The sequence below is a fragment of the Chelonoidis abingdonii genome, chromosome 17, assembly GCF_003597395.2.
Source record: "Chelonoidis abingdonii isolate Lonesome George chromosome 17, CheloAbing_2.0, whole genome shotgun sequence".
Taxonomy (NCBI): Eukaryota; Metazoa; Chordata; order Testudines; family Testudinidae; genus Chelonoidis; species Chelonoidis abingdonii.
The window spans coordinates 35173086-35187293 of NC_133785.1; the positions used below are offsets into that span (position 1 = coordinate 35173086).

At 39.0% G+C, this 14208-nt stretch overlaps 1 protein-coding gene across 38 annotated transcripts in view; it reads left to right on the plus strand.

Moving 5' to 3' along the window:
- Positions 1 to 13851, plus strand: part of MAGI1 (membrane associated guanylate kinase, WW and PDZ domain containing 1) — a 526245-nt gene extending 512394 nt beyond the window's left edge. For 18 of the 38 annotated variants that reach the window (XM_032764470.2, XM_032764506.2, XM_032764524.2 and 15 more), the window contains 5 exons: positions 4194 to 4284; positions 4411 to 4471; positions 5297 to 5443; positions 6532 to 6670; positions 10204 to 13851. In XM_032764470.2, coding sequence (XP_032620361.1) covers positions 4194 to 4284; positions 4411 to 4471; positions 5297 to 5443; positions 6532 to 6670; positions 10204 to 10928 — 1163 coding nt within the window. In that variant the 3' untranslated portion in view covers positions 10929 to 13851. Of the gene's footprint in view, positions 1 to 4193; positions 4285 to 4410; positions 4472 to 5296; positions 5444 to 6531; positions 7096 to 8627; positions 8717 to 10203 lie in introns of those variants that run through there. The other 20 variants (XM_032764488.2, XM_032764516.2, XM_032764542.2 and 17 more) reach the window with 4 other exon arrangements.
- Positions 13852 to 14208: the final 357 nt, after the last annotated feature.

The window sequence follows — 14208 nt, forward strand, 5'->3', positions numbered from 1 at the left end:
GGCTTAAAGCAGAAGCTAGTCAAATTCAGACTAGAATTTTTAACATTACCTACACATATTTTTAAAAGTGAAGATAATTAATCATTGGAACAACTTACCTAATGACGTGGTGGATTCTGTGTCACTCAGATTCTTTACATCAAGTTTGAATGTCTCTCTAAAGCTCTAGCTCAACCAGAAACGATGTAGGCTTGGGGCAGGAATTGCTGGATGAAATTCTCTGGCCTGTGTTTATACAGGAACTCAGACTAGATGTTCATAATGGTCCCTTCTGACCTTAACATTGATGAATCTATGAATGAAAGTTCATTAGCAAACTGAGAGTCAGTGCAGACAAGGTTAACGTAATCAATAAGCTCAGCCATGTTAGATCAGGGTTACTTCAGATTGTAGCCCTTCAGAGGAATGAAAATAGCCCTCAGGCCTCCCCTCCAGCCGGGGGAGGTATGCCATTTTTACAATGATGCGGGATATGTCTACACAGCAAAAGCTGTTCATGGGCTCGCTCACCTGAGCTAGTGTGAATCCAGCTAGTGCAGGTAACACTAGAAGTGATGCCAATGCAGCATAGGCTTCAGAGCGGGATAGCGAGCTCAGTGCATCTCCAAGGTCCATGCTAGACTCTCACTGTTCTTCACTGGTATTGTTACCCACGCCAGCTGGATTCATGCTAATGATTTCTGAAGAATACCTCCGTGGTATTCAGTGGGCTTCACCTTGCCAGCAAGGGGAGGATATGCCTTCGATAAAAATCACGCTATAAGCAGTGTTCCCTCTAATTTTCCCCACACGTGTGGAATGGATTTTATGTGCACCAATACAGAGGTGATGTGTGACACATGTGGTGTGGGGGCGGGGCCAAGGGGTCTGGAGTGTTGGAGGGGGCTCAGGGCTGGGGCAGAGGGATGAAGTGTGTGTGGGGGGGTGAGGGCTCCAGGGTTGGGCCGGGGATGAGGGGCTCAGGGCTGAGGCAGAGGGTTGAGGTGTGTGGGGGGGTGAGGGCTCCAGGGTGGGGCCGGGGATGGGGGCCTCAGGGCTGGGGCAGAGGGTTGGGATGCAGGGGATCCAGGCTCTGGGGTATGGCCAGGGATGAGGGGTGTGGGGTGCAGAAGGGTGCTCCAGGGCTATGGCGAGGACAGAGGACTCCCCCTGCTCTGTCTCCCCACAGCAGCACCTGGGCTGGGGGGGGGAAAGGCTCCATTCTCTTGGCCGCAGCAGATCCAATCCAGGCCTGAGTACAGGCTGGGGAGGGGCAGCCCGGCTGCGGCAGGTCTGGGACGCCCCTTCCCAGCCGCAGCTGGTCCCAGCCGGGCGGGTTCCTTGAGCACCTGTGCGGTGCTAAATATGCTGCTGCATGGCCTTGCAGCTTATGGGGAACTTAGTATATAAGTACTCTGTATTTATTTGATTAGACTCATAGACTCCTAGGTCAGAAGGGACCAATATGATCATCTAGTCTGACCTCCTGCACAAAGCAGCCCACAGAACCCTACCCATCCACTTCTGTAAAAACCCCTAACCTATGTCCGAGTTATTGAAGTCTTCAAATTGTGGTTTGAAGACCTCAAGCAGAGAATCCACCAGCAAGTGACCCATGCCCCACGCTTCAGGGGACGGCGAAAAACCTCCAGAGCCTCTGCCAATCTGCCCTGGAGGAAAAATTGGTAAGACACTAACTACCTACAGTAGGGGAGAAGTCTTTTCTAAGACCAAGATTTTCTGTAAAGGTAATCCTAGATATTACTGCTGTATTCATTGAATCAACAGTTATCACTGCTCTTGACTACAGGGAACAGGCTTCCATTTGTACCTTGAATATCATGTGTTCCCAGTGCTTTTGGTGATTTCTGTGCTCAACATGTTTGTTTAGATTAGCTTCAGAAATCATAATGATCATAAACGGTGGATATATTTGTTTGTTGTGATTTCCCAAGCAAATGTCATTGAAACTCTCAGCACTTGTTCTCATATAAACATAAATATCAGATGTCATCTTTCAGAGTGTACAACTGGTTCCACTTTAAAGATGCCTTTTCCTCGAAAATACTCACTTCTGCAGACTTCCAAGTGAACACTTTCCAAAATGGCCAAGCAAGGAGGAGTTCAAAGATTTTCAAGTCCTTTATTCACTTTCTGATGACTGTAATCCTGTAGATAGGAGGGAATTTCTCTCTGTGTACAAATGCTTTCTTGAGCTTATCCCTTAACTTTCATCAAAAGTGTATGCACTGAGTGCATCCTGTGGTGTCTAAAGCTGTCCAGCCCACTTTCAATAAGGATCAGTATAACATACACTTAAAGAGAATGCATAGGATCTGTGATCATGGACACGTAACATTGCAAAGGACCTAATTTCGATCCAGATTCCAAACACTCACAGTGCTTCAAGGGTATTTGTATCTGAGTGTATGGCCCCTTTTTAGCCCCCAGTCTTTCTCGTTTGTGCCTGCCCCAAAGCTATTAAGAAAATCTGTAGCAGCGCAGAAAATAGGAACCAAGTCTCTCATTTTTATGACTTAGCCGCAAATCTATCTTTTCTTCCACTTGCAAAATTCATATTCCAGGCCTCCTCCCAAAATGGGCTCAGATTCCAGCCCTTCCTCCCAGAAAATTGATGGGCATTCAGATCAGGGTATTGGGTTGGATCACAATTGACCTAACTGCTCCTATTGAAGTCAGTGGTAAAACCCCCATAAAACCCAAAACATCTGTCAGGGATGGGCTAAACAGTACTTAGTCCTGTCGTGAGTGCAGGGAACTGGACTATATGACTCTTGAGGTCCCTTCCAGTTCTGTGCTTCCCTTGGAGCAGAGTTTGACCAATGCTGAGGACTTTGAAAATCCCACTCTTCAGTTTTTGTGTGTGTGTGGTGCAAGTTACGCCACTCCGAGGGAATGTGTGTTACACTGAGCGCAGAATGTGCAATAGACCGTATTTTAATGAACAGTAAGAATTTGAACAGCACAACTGGTTAAATATTAGAGAGAGATGTGGAAACATATGTTTTTGATCAAGTCCAACGTGTTAAGTCAATAGAAAACTATCGTCATCAATAAGTTTTAGATTAGGCCTTTATTCGATATATCCCATAACAAAAACTTTAAAGGTACTGATTCAGATGGAGACAGTATTGTCTACATTGTGATTTATGGACTATTTCAGTGTTCCTATAAAAAATAACCCAAATGATCTTCTGACTTTTGAAGTAATTAAGATTTGGCATATGTGTTGCTGATCAAGCAACAAAACATTCCATGATCCTTAATTAGCCTATACTTTAAAAAAAAGATTAACCTTAGCTCTCAGTAGTGAAGTGGATAATGGAACACGTCTAGCCCAAACTTCCTGAATATTTTTATGATTTACTTGTGTGCCTTTTCACAATTACTGCTTTCAGAATTTTCTTGAGATTAATGAAAATGCTAATGAAATTTGGTTACTGGAGAATAAATCCAATTTACATAAAAACATAAAATTCATTACTTTAGTGGGACATCTTGCTGTACACAATTTACAGAATTACCAATTATTTCTGATTCAGACATCCCACCCCCAACCTCTTATTAATTTTTCATTGGTAATGGAGTTAGAGATAATGTCTTGAACAGTCAAGAATTTTCTTTGTTATTGAAAGCACGCAGAATACGGTAACAGCAGTGACAGGTTAGTGTTTAAAAGACTTCCTGTTGTAAGGATTACAGGGGCAAGAAGCGAGGCTGTAGTGGAATCTTCTGTATCTAAAGGCAACCACTAGAAAAAGTCAAGCAAAGAGGACTGTCAGCCTCATGTAAAATTCCAATGTGCAACTCTTGGTTAAAAAGCCCTTGCAGATGTATAGGTGCAGTGCTGTTGCATGTGGCTGCATTTATAGAAAGCTGAGAGAAATTCTGTCATCTTTATTTTCCTATTATTATTTTCTTTATCAAAGGCTTTCTATATATTTAAAGGGTTTGGGGCAATCATTGCACAGTGTATGTTGAGATAAATACTTAATCATTACCTTGTAACAAAATTCTCCTTTCAATTGCTGGGTTTATTAAAGATGAGCCAGTGCGTTTCCCTCTTAGGCACATCCTTAAAAAATGTTTTTGATACTTCCCAGTGAAATCCCATTGCAAAGCATAGATTTGTCTCTGAATGAATTATCCGATTTAAGATCTTTTCTCACAAGAAACACCATTTTGTTTTACAGAATCCTCCAATGCTACTTTATTGACCAACGCTGAAAAAATTGCTACGATTACAACCACACATACTCCTCAGCAGATACTCCAGGAGCCCAGGTCAGCTAATTTTCTTTGAGGCGAGCATGTTGATGTGCTATTTCTTTGGTTACTTCTGAGTCATCTTCATTTCCCATGAATTGTTTTTTTTTCCCCCCTCTCTTCCTCTCTCATTCATTTCAACAGGAACAACACAAAACCAAAGCAGGAATCCCAGTTTGATTTCAAACCGCCTCAGGCAGCACAGGTAAGGGATGCCTTTCTGATTTGCTTGGATTACCATGCAAATGTGGTTCCAGTCTGCTCAAGAGTTGTGCTTAAAGTGTTCTCCCTAGAAAACTTCTCTTGTGAGGCTAGATTCCCTCCTCCAGTTTGTCTGCGAAAGAGCGATCACTGATGAGTTCTGATATGTGTTAATGTTGTTTCATATGACAAACACTTCAAACACAGAGCTGCATCAGGATTAAAAACAAAGACAACTAAATATGTTACACAGTAATAATTTATGTGTTTGTTTACTGGAGCGTGTTCTTTGAGGGGGCTAGCCTGAAGGTGTTACTATGCACCAAATGACAGATTCAGAGGACAAAAGAGAAAAGAGATCAAAGTTTGATAAGAGGGCTATAACGTGGATTCTTTGGGTTTATCATAGTGTAGGCCACAGTTTAATAACAGAGAGATTATCTCATGGATACTTCCCCTCCCACTGGCAACTGCAGTGATAACTACTCTCATTACTGATTGCTAAGCATCTTTGTGGTAATACAGCAGTTCCTCTGCTGTAGAGAGAAGAATTGCATGCCTTTTCAGTAGTCTTGAATAGAATGTGCCAACCTCTAACAAGAAGGAGTAGCTAGCACCAGGGGACCAAACAGCTCTTTGCAGACGATTAACAAACACTCTTTGAATCACAGTTTGGATCTTTAGAAGCAACGAGAAACCTTTGTCTTTGTATGTAGATATATATTTTTATTAGGACGATTTAGTGTCCATTGTTAAATATTTGCCAGGCCCGGCAACAGTACAGAGTTCAACTTTTTGTTCAGTTCTGTACAAATTGTCTTCCCTCCAGCAGGACCAAGATTTTTACACCGTTGAACTGGAAAGAGGAGCCAAAGGATTTGGCTTTAGCCTGCGAGGTGGCCGAGAGTATAATATGGATCTCTATGTGTTGCGATTGGCTGAGGATGGTCCAGCTGAGAGGTGTGGAAAGATGAGGGTAAGTACAAAAAGACAGTTGGGGAGGGGGGGAGGATCTATTTGCAACAAAAATGAAATTACATGAGAAAAAGGCAGTAGCTCCTTTTAATCTCTGTTATCTTGCTTACCAACCTGTCCACAGCTCGCTTCTGTCAGAAGCTGCACTTGCTGGCTTCTATTTGACCCCCGTCTTTTGAAGCTCAATCAGTTGCTGACCAAATCCCAGCCCTTATTCCAGACATTATCCCCAAATGTTAATGTTTCAGTTTTCTTCAAAATATGTAGCAAGGTTCATGCATGAAAGAAAGTGTGATAAGCTGCCGTCTTGGCCAACACACTGGCGACTGAACCAGGAACCCCTAGAGCTGAAAGCATGAGCTGTTACAGTTTGAGCTCAAATTTCCTAGCTGGGCCTGTAACAGACTTAAATGCTGTACGGCTGAGGTACTGAGAGGAGCCTGCATAACATGCACTCACTAGTGAGTTACTAAAGTATTGCATAATTTGTCACTGTTGTAACCCAAGACGTCACGTGCTACCTCTACTGACCCTGTGTGTGCAATACCTTGCTGTGGTAGATCTAATTTAACTGTAGGTATGTCAGCAGTCCCATTCATTCCAACAATTAAGCACATGCAAAAGTCTTCATGGGATTGACTAAGAGGTTCTCACAGAAGAGGTCTTTCATTTTTTTTTAGGTCTGCAGACAATATGCACACTTGTGATGCTGTTTATTTAATACCTGTACAACCAGTGTTTTCTCTTCTTCCAAAAAGTAATGCAAGAAATGTTAATATTTAGAAAGATTTTTTTAAAGGGTAAACCTGTATCACCAGATAGCTAATGTAACTCAACATAGCTCCACTGTAGCCAGAGTGCCGATGGTCTATTCCACAACCTTTGTTTTCCTTTCCTGATCAATTCTTGAATTTCTAAACTAGGCTAACTGATTCAGGCCTTGCATGTACATTCAAGTGAGAAGAGTTCCTAGACATAAACCAATATGTTAAACACTATGTTCCCTTAAGTGATATACTCAAGTTGTGGCATTCTTCTGCTGAAGGCCTGATTTTAATCCTAGATTCTGCTCTTTCGTCATGTTGACAGATTGGTGATGAAATTCTAGAGATCAATGGGGAAACCACGAAGAACATGAAGCATGCTCGGGCCATTGAACTGATTAAAAATGGTGGCCGCAGAGTCCGCCTGTTTCTGAAACGTGGAGATGGCTCTGTACCAGAATATGGTGGGTCAAACTATGAAAACATTCCTTTCTTTCCTGGCATCACTCCATGAATGATTTGTCTCAAGATCTGAAGCAGGGATGCTTTTTATTTTCCTTTCTCAGCAGTGTCTTGCCAGCCTTTGCAACATGCGGTTAATTGCCTCGCTTGTGCTGAATTTTCTGCACATTTCATCCTTTGCTTGCTTCCACGGACTTGGGCGCAGTGTAAGGCAAGACCATCAAAGCAGTATTTTTGGTGATCAAAGACAAAAACCAAAAACTGTATTGTCTTGTCCAACCAAACAAGGAGTTTTACTGAGTTGTGCCAAACTGTCTCTCAGCAGTTGAATTATCTCAAAATAACTCTCTTCCTCTAATCAATACCAAATTAAAAAAAAGGGAATCCTGAATTATTTTGAATCAGTAGTTTATTGTTAGGCTTTTTCCTTAGTTTTTCTGTATCCTTAGGTATGAATGCAAGAAAGCTTATGGGTTTTGCCTTCAGCTAATATGTAAATATTTATAAAGTTATTTCAAAATGTTTATGCAAAAATAGATGAATTTGGCCCTTCTGGGTCCTTTTTCCCCCTTAAAATATCTGTTGGTATCAAGTCATTAATTTGTAAATTCTGAAAAGGTTAGGAGGTTATGAAAAGGTTTCTAGAACCTGTCTTGAGGGAAAGGTGCTACTTTTCCTTTTCTGCTGAGGTTTGCAGTAGAAGTCCTTTTCTATACCTGTCTGTTGGAGCTGGTTAGTGAGAGTAGTGAGTGGCTTAGCATAGTGTTCTGTTTAATATTATTATTATGCCTTATTTATTTTAGATAATTGTTGAAAACTATGCCCTCAGTGTAGGGCTACTCCCAACCAAAGCTCTTTGAAGTTTCTATAGAAACTGATGTTTGACGGGATGTCCTTTATACTTTTTCCCCCTTATCTGGGATTTTGTTGTGTCAATAAGTTCTAAGTCTTTCACTCCATTACCTAAAAAAAAACAAAAAACAACATTCCGCACAATTCATGAACTAGGTTTTTTAATTTACTGTACCATGTTCAAGAGTTTCCACTATCTGCTCATAAATCAGAATTGAACCTAAATGTCTGACCAAATCAGAATATGGATTTCAAACAAGAAAGGAAATTGTGGGTTTACACTTTTGTAATATAAACCACCCACCAGAAGGTTGAACAATAGCACTGAAATTATGTAATGTTTTTTCTATTTTTGTCTTTTCCTACTCCTTTCAATGTACAGTACTGTATCATATGCTAGACGTCGTAAATGTCCTGTAAATTGCGTGCTTCACTTCTTAAAGTATATGTCTGCTGCACTGAGGATGAAAATCCAATACTAGTTTTCTTTTGGCTAATAATACATTAAACTGCTAAATATATAGTTTTCAAACAAGTATTTAACATGCAGCGGCTGCACTTGTTATAAATAAATAAATACATATATATATATTTACACGCATACACATTTGTAACATTTTGGGCTTAATTTCTTCATTTGCAAGTGGTTACTTGGATAATGTGAAGTTCCAGTATTTTTCAGAATTGATTGGAAAGTGCTCCTATTTGAGGCTGTATATTTTTGTAATGAGCTTTGTACTTATTTTTAATGTTGTGGTCTTTGGTGGACTTTATTTTTTTGTTGGTGTTTGATTGTTAATGGTTTTTCTATGACATTCTGTGTCGCTGTTCCAACTGTCTTTTAAAATTGATGCATCCGTTGTCTGGGTTACTGAATCACCTTTTAGATGTCTAATTATGTCACTATAATAACAACTGTCATCTTTGCAGCCTTACTCTTGGGTGATGCCTAGACAATCATACTGGAAAAATAAACTTTCTTTATCCTAAGATAAAATATGTAGATATTTTTTCTTTCATTTTTGTTACGGGGAATCTAAATTTTCTACTTTTCTCTTTCTCTCTCTCTCTCTTACTTTTCTTGGTGCTGGGCTCTTCCTTCCTCAGCGATGATACCTCCTAATATCGCTGCATGTATGAGAAATGACAAGCTCGGAGAGCCTTGCTTCTACCTTACGGGCCATAATCAAACTACGGTTTGTAGCTAAAATCAATATTAGGTGTTTCTGTGCTGTGGCCTAATTCCCTCATATTGCTTTCCGCTTTGCTATATTTTTATATGTACAGCAATTCATTCTGAGCCCCCTGCGTTCTTTGAATTGTAAGTACATTACCCAAACATGTTTGAAGCCTCGCTCTTACCTTGTGCAATAGCCAGATTGCAAGAAAGCTGTGGAAAAATGGGGTGGTCCTCCCACACCTTGATTTTAAAAATCAAACCAAATAAACTCCCATGTGTTACCACAGTGTTTTTCATCTGTAACTCATAAAAATAATGGCCCGTGCACAAAAAAAAATTGATGAGAGAAGTTTAAATAAATGAGCTTGCACACAAGAAAAAAGAAACTTTTGAGTATTTAGCATGTGTGTTGTGGGAAAGTGGGAAAAAAAGATTCTGGATTGCAAAGTGGTTTGTTAGCTCTTCAGTCATGGGCGTCAAAACCATCTACTGTACTTAAAGTAGGTGACTCTCCACATTGGAATTCAGGACATATGCTAAGTACTTATTTAACAGTTAGCAGAGTTCTTTAAAAAAAACAAAAGTAAGAAATCTGCATCTCATGTTGAGTCAGTGCAACTACTTTAATGTTTTGCCATAAATGTAATAAATCATTCATACGCATCAGTTACGAATGATGTGAGTAATTTTAGCTTGGCTGCAGCACAGCTTCTTTGCTTTGCAGTTTGGCATATGAAGGTAGTTCAGATCTGTTTTATGGCAGTGAAATAATTGACAGGAGAATTAGGTGTTAAATCAAACTCATCCTATGTATTAGAATATCTTTCCATTTTTTTATAAGAAAAGATCATAACTTCTATTGTCATTTAAATTGTGGTGAAAGCAAAACTATCCCACTATTTCATAATGTAATAGGACTAAATGAGATTTAGTAACACGTTCAAAGTTCTTGAAAAATGGAAATTACATAATTTATAGTCTAATTAAAATATGGTGCTATAGGTTCAAACCATACCGATCAGTTATATTATTTTATACTGTAGTCATTTAAAATGAAACATCACACAGACTATAACTCTTTCTAAGAAGGCATTTCTTTAAAAATAATTTTAAAAAGTGATAACCATTTCCTAAAAGGCCCTTCTTTTTGGGAGCAACATCCTTTTAAAAACCGCAAACCTTCCTTTTTTTCACTAGAAACAACTTATTTTAATCTAAGCATTATAAATTGGATCGGGGGAAAATATAAAATCTCCCATGATGCGCTGAGCATAAACATGAGAACCGCTTGGACTGAAATAGAGCTAATAAAGGGAAGCACCAATACTAATCTCACTGTTTGCAGTTACACTTAAATTAACAAACGCTTCAGTTAGTCTTCTACTGACTGCTTTAACAGTTGTTTGCTTTTGGCACTAATGAAGTCTGAAGAATCATAAATGGTGTCAGAACTGGAATAAGCCATTTGTACCAAACAATTTGCTGTTGTTGTTTTTCTTCCAGACCCCAGCAGTGACAGGAACAGTCCCGCCACAGGTTCACAAAATGTATCGGAAATGAAAAACGTGCCATCTGACCGACGACAACACCCATCATTGGAGTCCAGTTATCCACCAGATCTTCACAAATCATCACAACATGGGGACAAGCGGATATATGTTAACGATCCAAAAGGCAGCAGAGAGTTTAGCAGACAATCCAATGAACACCACACTTGGAATGGAACTTCTCAAAACAATGATAGCATAACAGGTAGAAAAAAGGACAGGTCACCAGGAAGGAGACGAGATAGACAACCAGAGAGAACGGTGGTAAATGGACAAAAAATGAAATCTCTTGAAAAAAGGAGGGAAGGGACAAGAAGTGCTGACAATACTTTGGAGAGGAGGGAGAGACATGAGAGGAGGAGAGACCTTTCTCCCGAAAGGCGAAGAGAAAGGTCACCAACTCATAGAAGGGATGGATCGCCAAGCAGGCGAAGGAGGTCACTCGAAAGACTAATGGATCAAAGAAAATCACCAGAGAAGAGAAGAGAGAGCTCACCTGAACGGAGGGCAAAGTCAACTGATGGAAGAAGGGAGAGGTCACCAGACAAAAGGATCAAGGATGAGCGAGTCAGCCACAGAGAGAGGGAAGAACACAGTTTGAAATATGATACCAACAAAAGACACCCCCCTGAACAGAGAAGGAAACCCTACAAGGAGTGTAGCACTGATCTCAGCATCTGAGGTACTCGTCTGATGCACAGAGCCACATTCCAGCCTTTATAGTGCTGAAGGCTCTAAGAAGAGGGTAATAAAGCGGAAATTATCTTGGTTTCTTAAATGATGAAATATCAGATACCTGCTGATCCTATGAATAGCAACAAACGTTTTATGCAGATGAAATCTTATAACAAAAATATATACAAAATGTTGTGCCTGATGTATAATATTAAAGAAAGTATTTTTAAGTGTATTCTTTTTTTTTTAAGTTACTTGCCAAATGGTCCTAAAGGATTATACAAATTTTGTTTCTACATATTCTGTAGATTTCTTGAGATTAATTCCTCTATCAGGCAACTTCCCCTTCTCCCCCATAATTAAATGGGGACAGCCAATAAAATAAGATAGTTAAGAGGATTTTTTTTTATAAAGGGTGAAGGAGGAATTAAAATGTGTATATCAATAGGATTGGAGAATTCCTGCTGAAGGAATAAAAAAAGGAAAAAAAAATAAAGTTCCTAAAATGACAAGAACTGTTTGAAGAGACTGTTGTTTCAATGAAGGATATTTATACAAAAACCCACACAGCACAAGATGACTTATGATAAGGAATTTATAGTTTGTTCCATGAACAGTTTATACATTTAGGCCCCCTCTCAAGGATGCGTGAAGGCAAAAGACTGGTAGCGGCCATATCTGTGTAACACACAAACGTTGACTCTCAATCTCTCTCGCTAATCTCAGCAACACTTACGATATTCCGTTAAGAATGTGCCCCCGGAGCCCTACTCAACTACTGGAAGTATATGGACAGAAATCTGAGCCTGTCCAGTATTGTTTGGTCTGCCTTGCAGAAGAGTAGTGCATTGGGATACTGGGGTAAAGACAGTGAAGTTTGAGGGAATGAGCTGTCGCTTCACAGGGCAGATTTATTCCTTCTGCTCAGGCTAAACCCATGGGCTTTTCATATTTTGCCAAATTGGAAATCTTTGTGTTGATACATAGATAGATAGATTCAAGTTTTATTTTACTGGTTCATTCCTACTGAGACGAAAAAATGAGAGACCTGTCAAAGGCACATAAGGACAGAGGCAATCAGTAGAAGGGTCTGGTTGTGAAAGCCTAGATGCTGGTTATGCTGTAATTTAGAATCTACAAACAGCAGCAGAAGGAAAAAAATGCAAGTTTCAAAGCTGTATTTTTAAATTTGCAAGTTGTGTGGTAAGTCTGCTGTAGTATTAGTGTAAGATTTTAATGGATTACTGCCTAGCTGAGCCAAAATGTTTGCCATTACTGTTGGACCACTAAAGTAAACTGCTGCTTTTTACAGTGCATTGGTGTATACATGTATACTGTTTCACATTTTCCATACGAACACAAAAACATTGCAAGTCTATCACTGTTGTTGCCATGGTACTGTAAAAAAAAAAAAAAAAAAACAACAAAAAAGAAGATGGCCAATCATTGTGTGTACAGAGTTTAAATTGTAATTAATAGAGCCTGTTGGAAAAAAAATAAAACTGTTGCCTTTTTCTTGTATAAAAGAGAATTTATGATGAAATTTAGCTGTGAGGAATGTGATAAGTGTTTATATTTCTGAAAATGGAACAAATTGATTCATGGGAATATATTTTAATGTAAACTGAATCAGGTATGTAAAGCTGTTTTAAAATGGGAGACTATATAAGTAATTCTAAAGCTTTTGTTGGTTTGGATATCATTTCTTTCTTCATGGTGGGCCTGCTTGTGTATTATTCAGCACTTGTATGCAGTCTGTTCTTCAATCATCATTTCTTGCAATGTGCTAGAGACATAATGCTCTTTTCTGTGGTGATGAAAAAGCAGTATGTGGGCCAATCTTTTTTATAAAACACTATGCATATCTACATACTACATTGTTCATAGCTTTATTTGAATTATTGGGTTTATACATAACATTAGTATAAGTAGACGTGGACTTACCCAGTACAAGCTTCTTTCTTTGGAACAGACACAATGTATATGATGTAGCAACAAAGAAGGAGAAAGTCTGTGAATGCTATTTTTATTATCAAATAAAGTTTTCCATACAAAGTATGCATATGAGTATAGTGGTAAGATTAAGAGAGCCACACCCTTCTAGTTACCCAAAATTGTCTAAATTATTTAACGGTAGATGTTTATTTCCAAGGTTAACCCATTTTGACATGTTGGCAAAAATGAAATTATGATTTCAGTTGTACAAGATAAAATCTATTCCCCCAAATTACCAAGAGCTAAGATTTTAGATAAATGTGGCTTTGGTGTTTTCCTGGGGTTTGACGTCATCCATCATCATAATGCAGTGTCAAATATAATACTGTAAAATCACAAAAATACAGACACTACTCATGCGTGTCTGAATACTTTTATAGAGACCTCTAAAATATTAGTCAATGAGGTCGTAATTCTTTCAGCTCTTACTTAGCTGTGGAAATATTGTATAAAGACTGTTAAGTAAGGATTGCAAAACCAGATTTATATTAAAAAACTGTATCAAGCCAGCGCCTTACTGTATACTTCACCATACTTCAGCTAACCTGCTGATAGTGTAGATGTCTTGATTAGAGAATGACAAATGTTTTTTTGTATTTTCAGTCTATCTTCAGGCAGGTTTTGCAGCTGCATAATTGATGTCTAAAAGAATGTTAGGGTAGAAACAAAATACCCAAATCTCTGCGTGTTTTTTTTAAGTTCAGACCTTTTGTGACTTTTTATGACTTTTTACTGTATAATTCTATTGTAAATGTATACATTCTGTAATTACTGCTTCTCAATTTGTATCTTTTATTGTTTCTACTGTATGTCTACAACATTTTTATGTAATAAGATAGCTTAAATAACCTAAACGGAGCAGGTCAATATGATTGGCTTAAAGGCTACTTAGTATAGAAGTGTTAATAAATACTAGAATAATTAATTACCCATACATTTAGTCCTTGGCATTAGCATACGCTGAAATTCAGTAGACAAAAGCTGGCTCGGTATGTCTTGCTGTGGGTAGTCCAATGTGTGCCACTTCTGTGAACACGGGAGGGTCAGATCCTCAGCTGCCATAGTGGTGTAGCTCTGTCAGTTGCCACCAGTTGAGTATCTGACCTTAAAATTCCTCCTTTTTCAACAAAAATGAATAGAAATCCTTTTTAGACTGTATGTTATCAAACTGGGAGCAGAGACACGCTAACAGTTTATTACAACTCAGTTTTGAATCTGCTCGAAGGATTAATTGGCATGTGTTTCTTGCATGCTGAAACTCTGGAAAGTTTATAGAGCAGTGAGCAAAAAA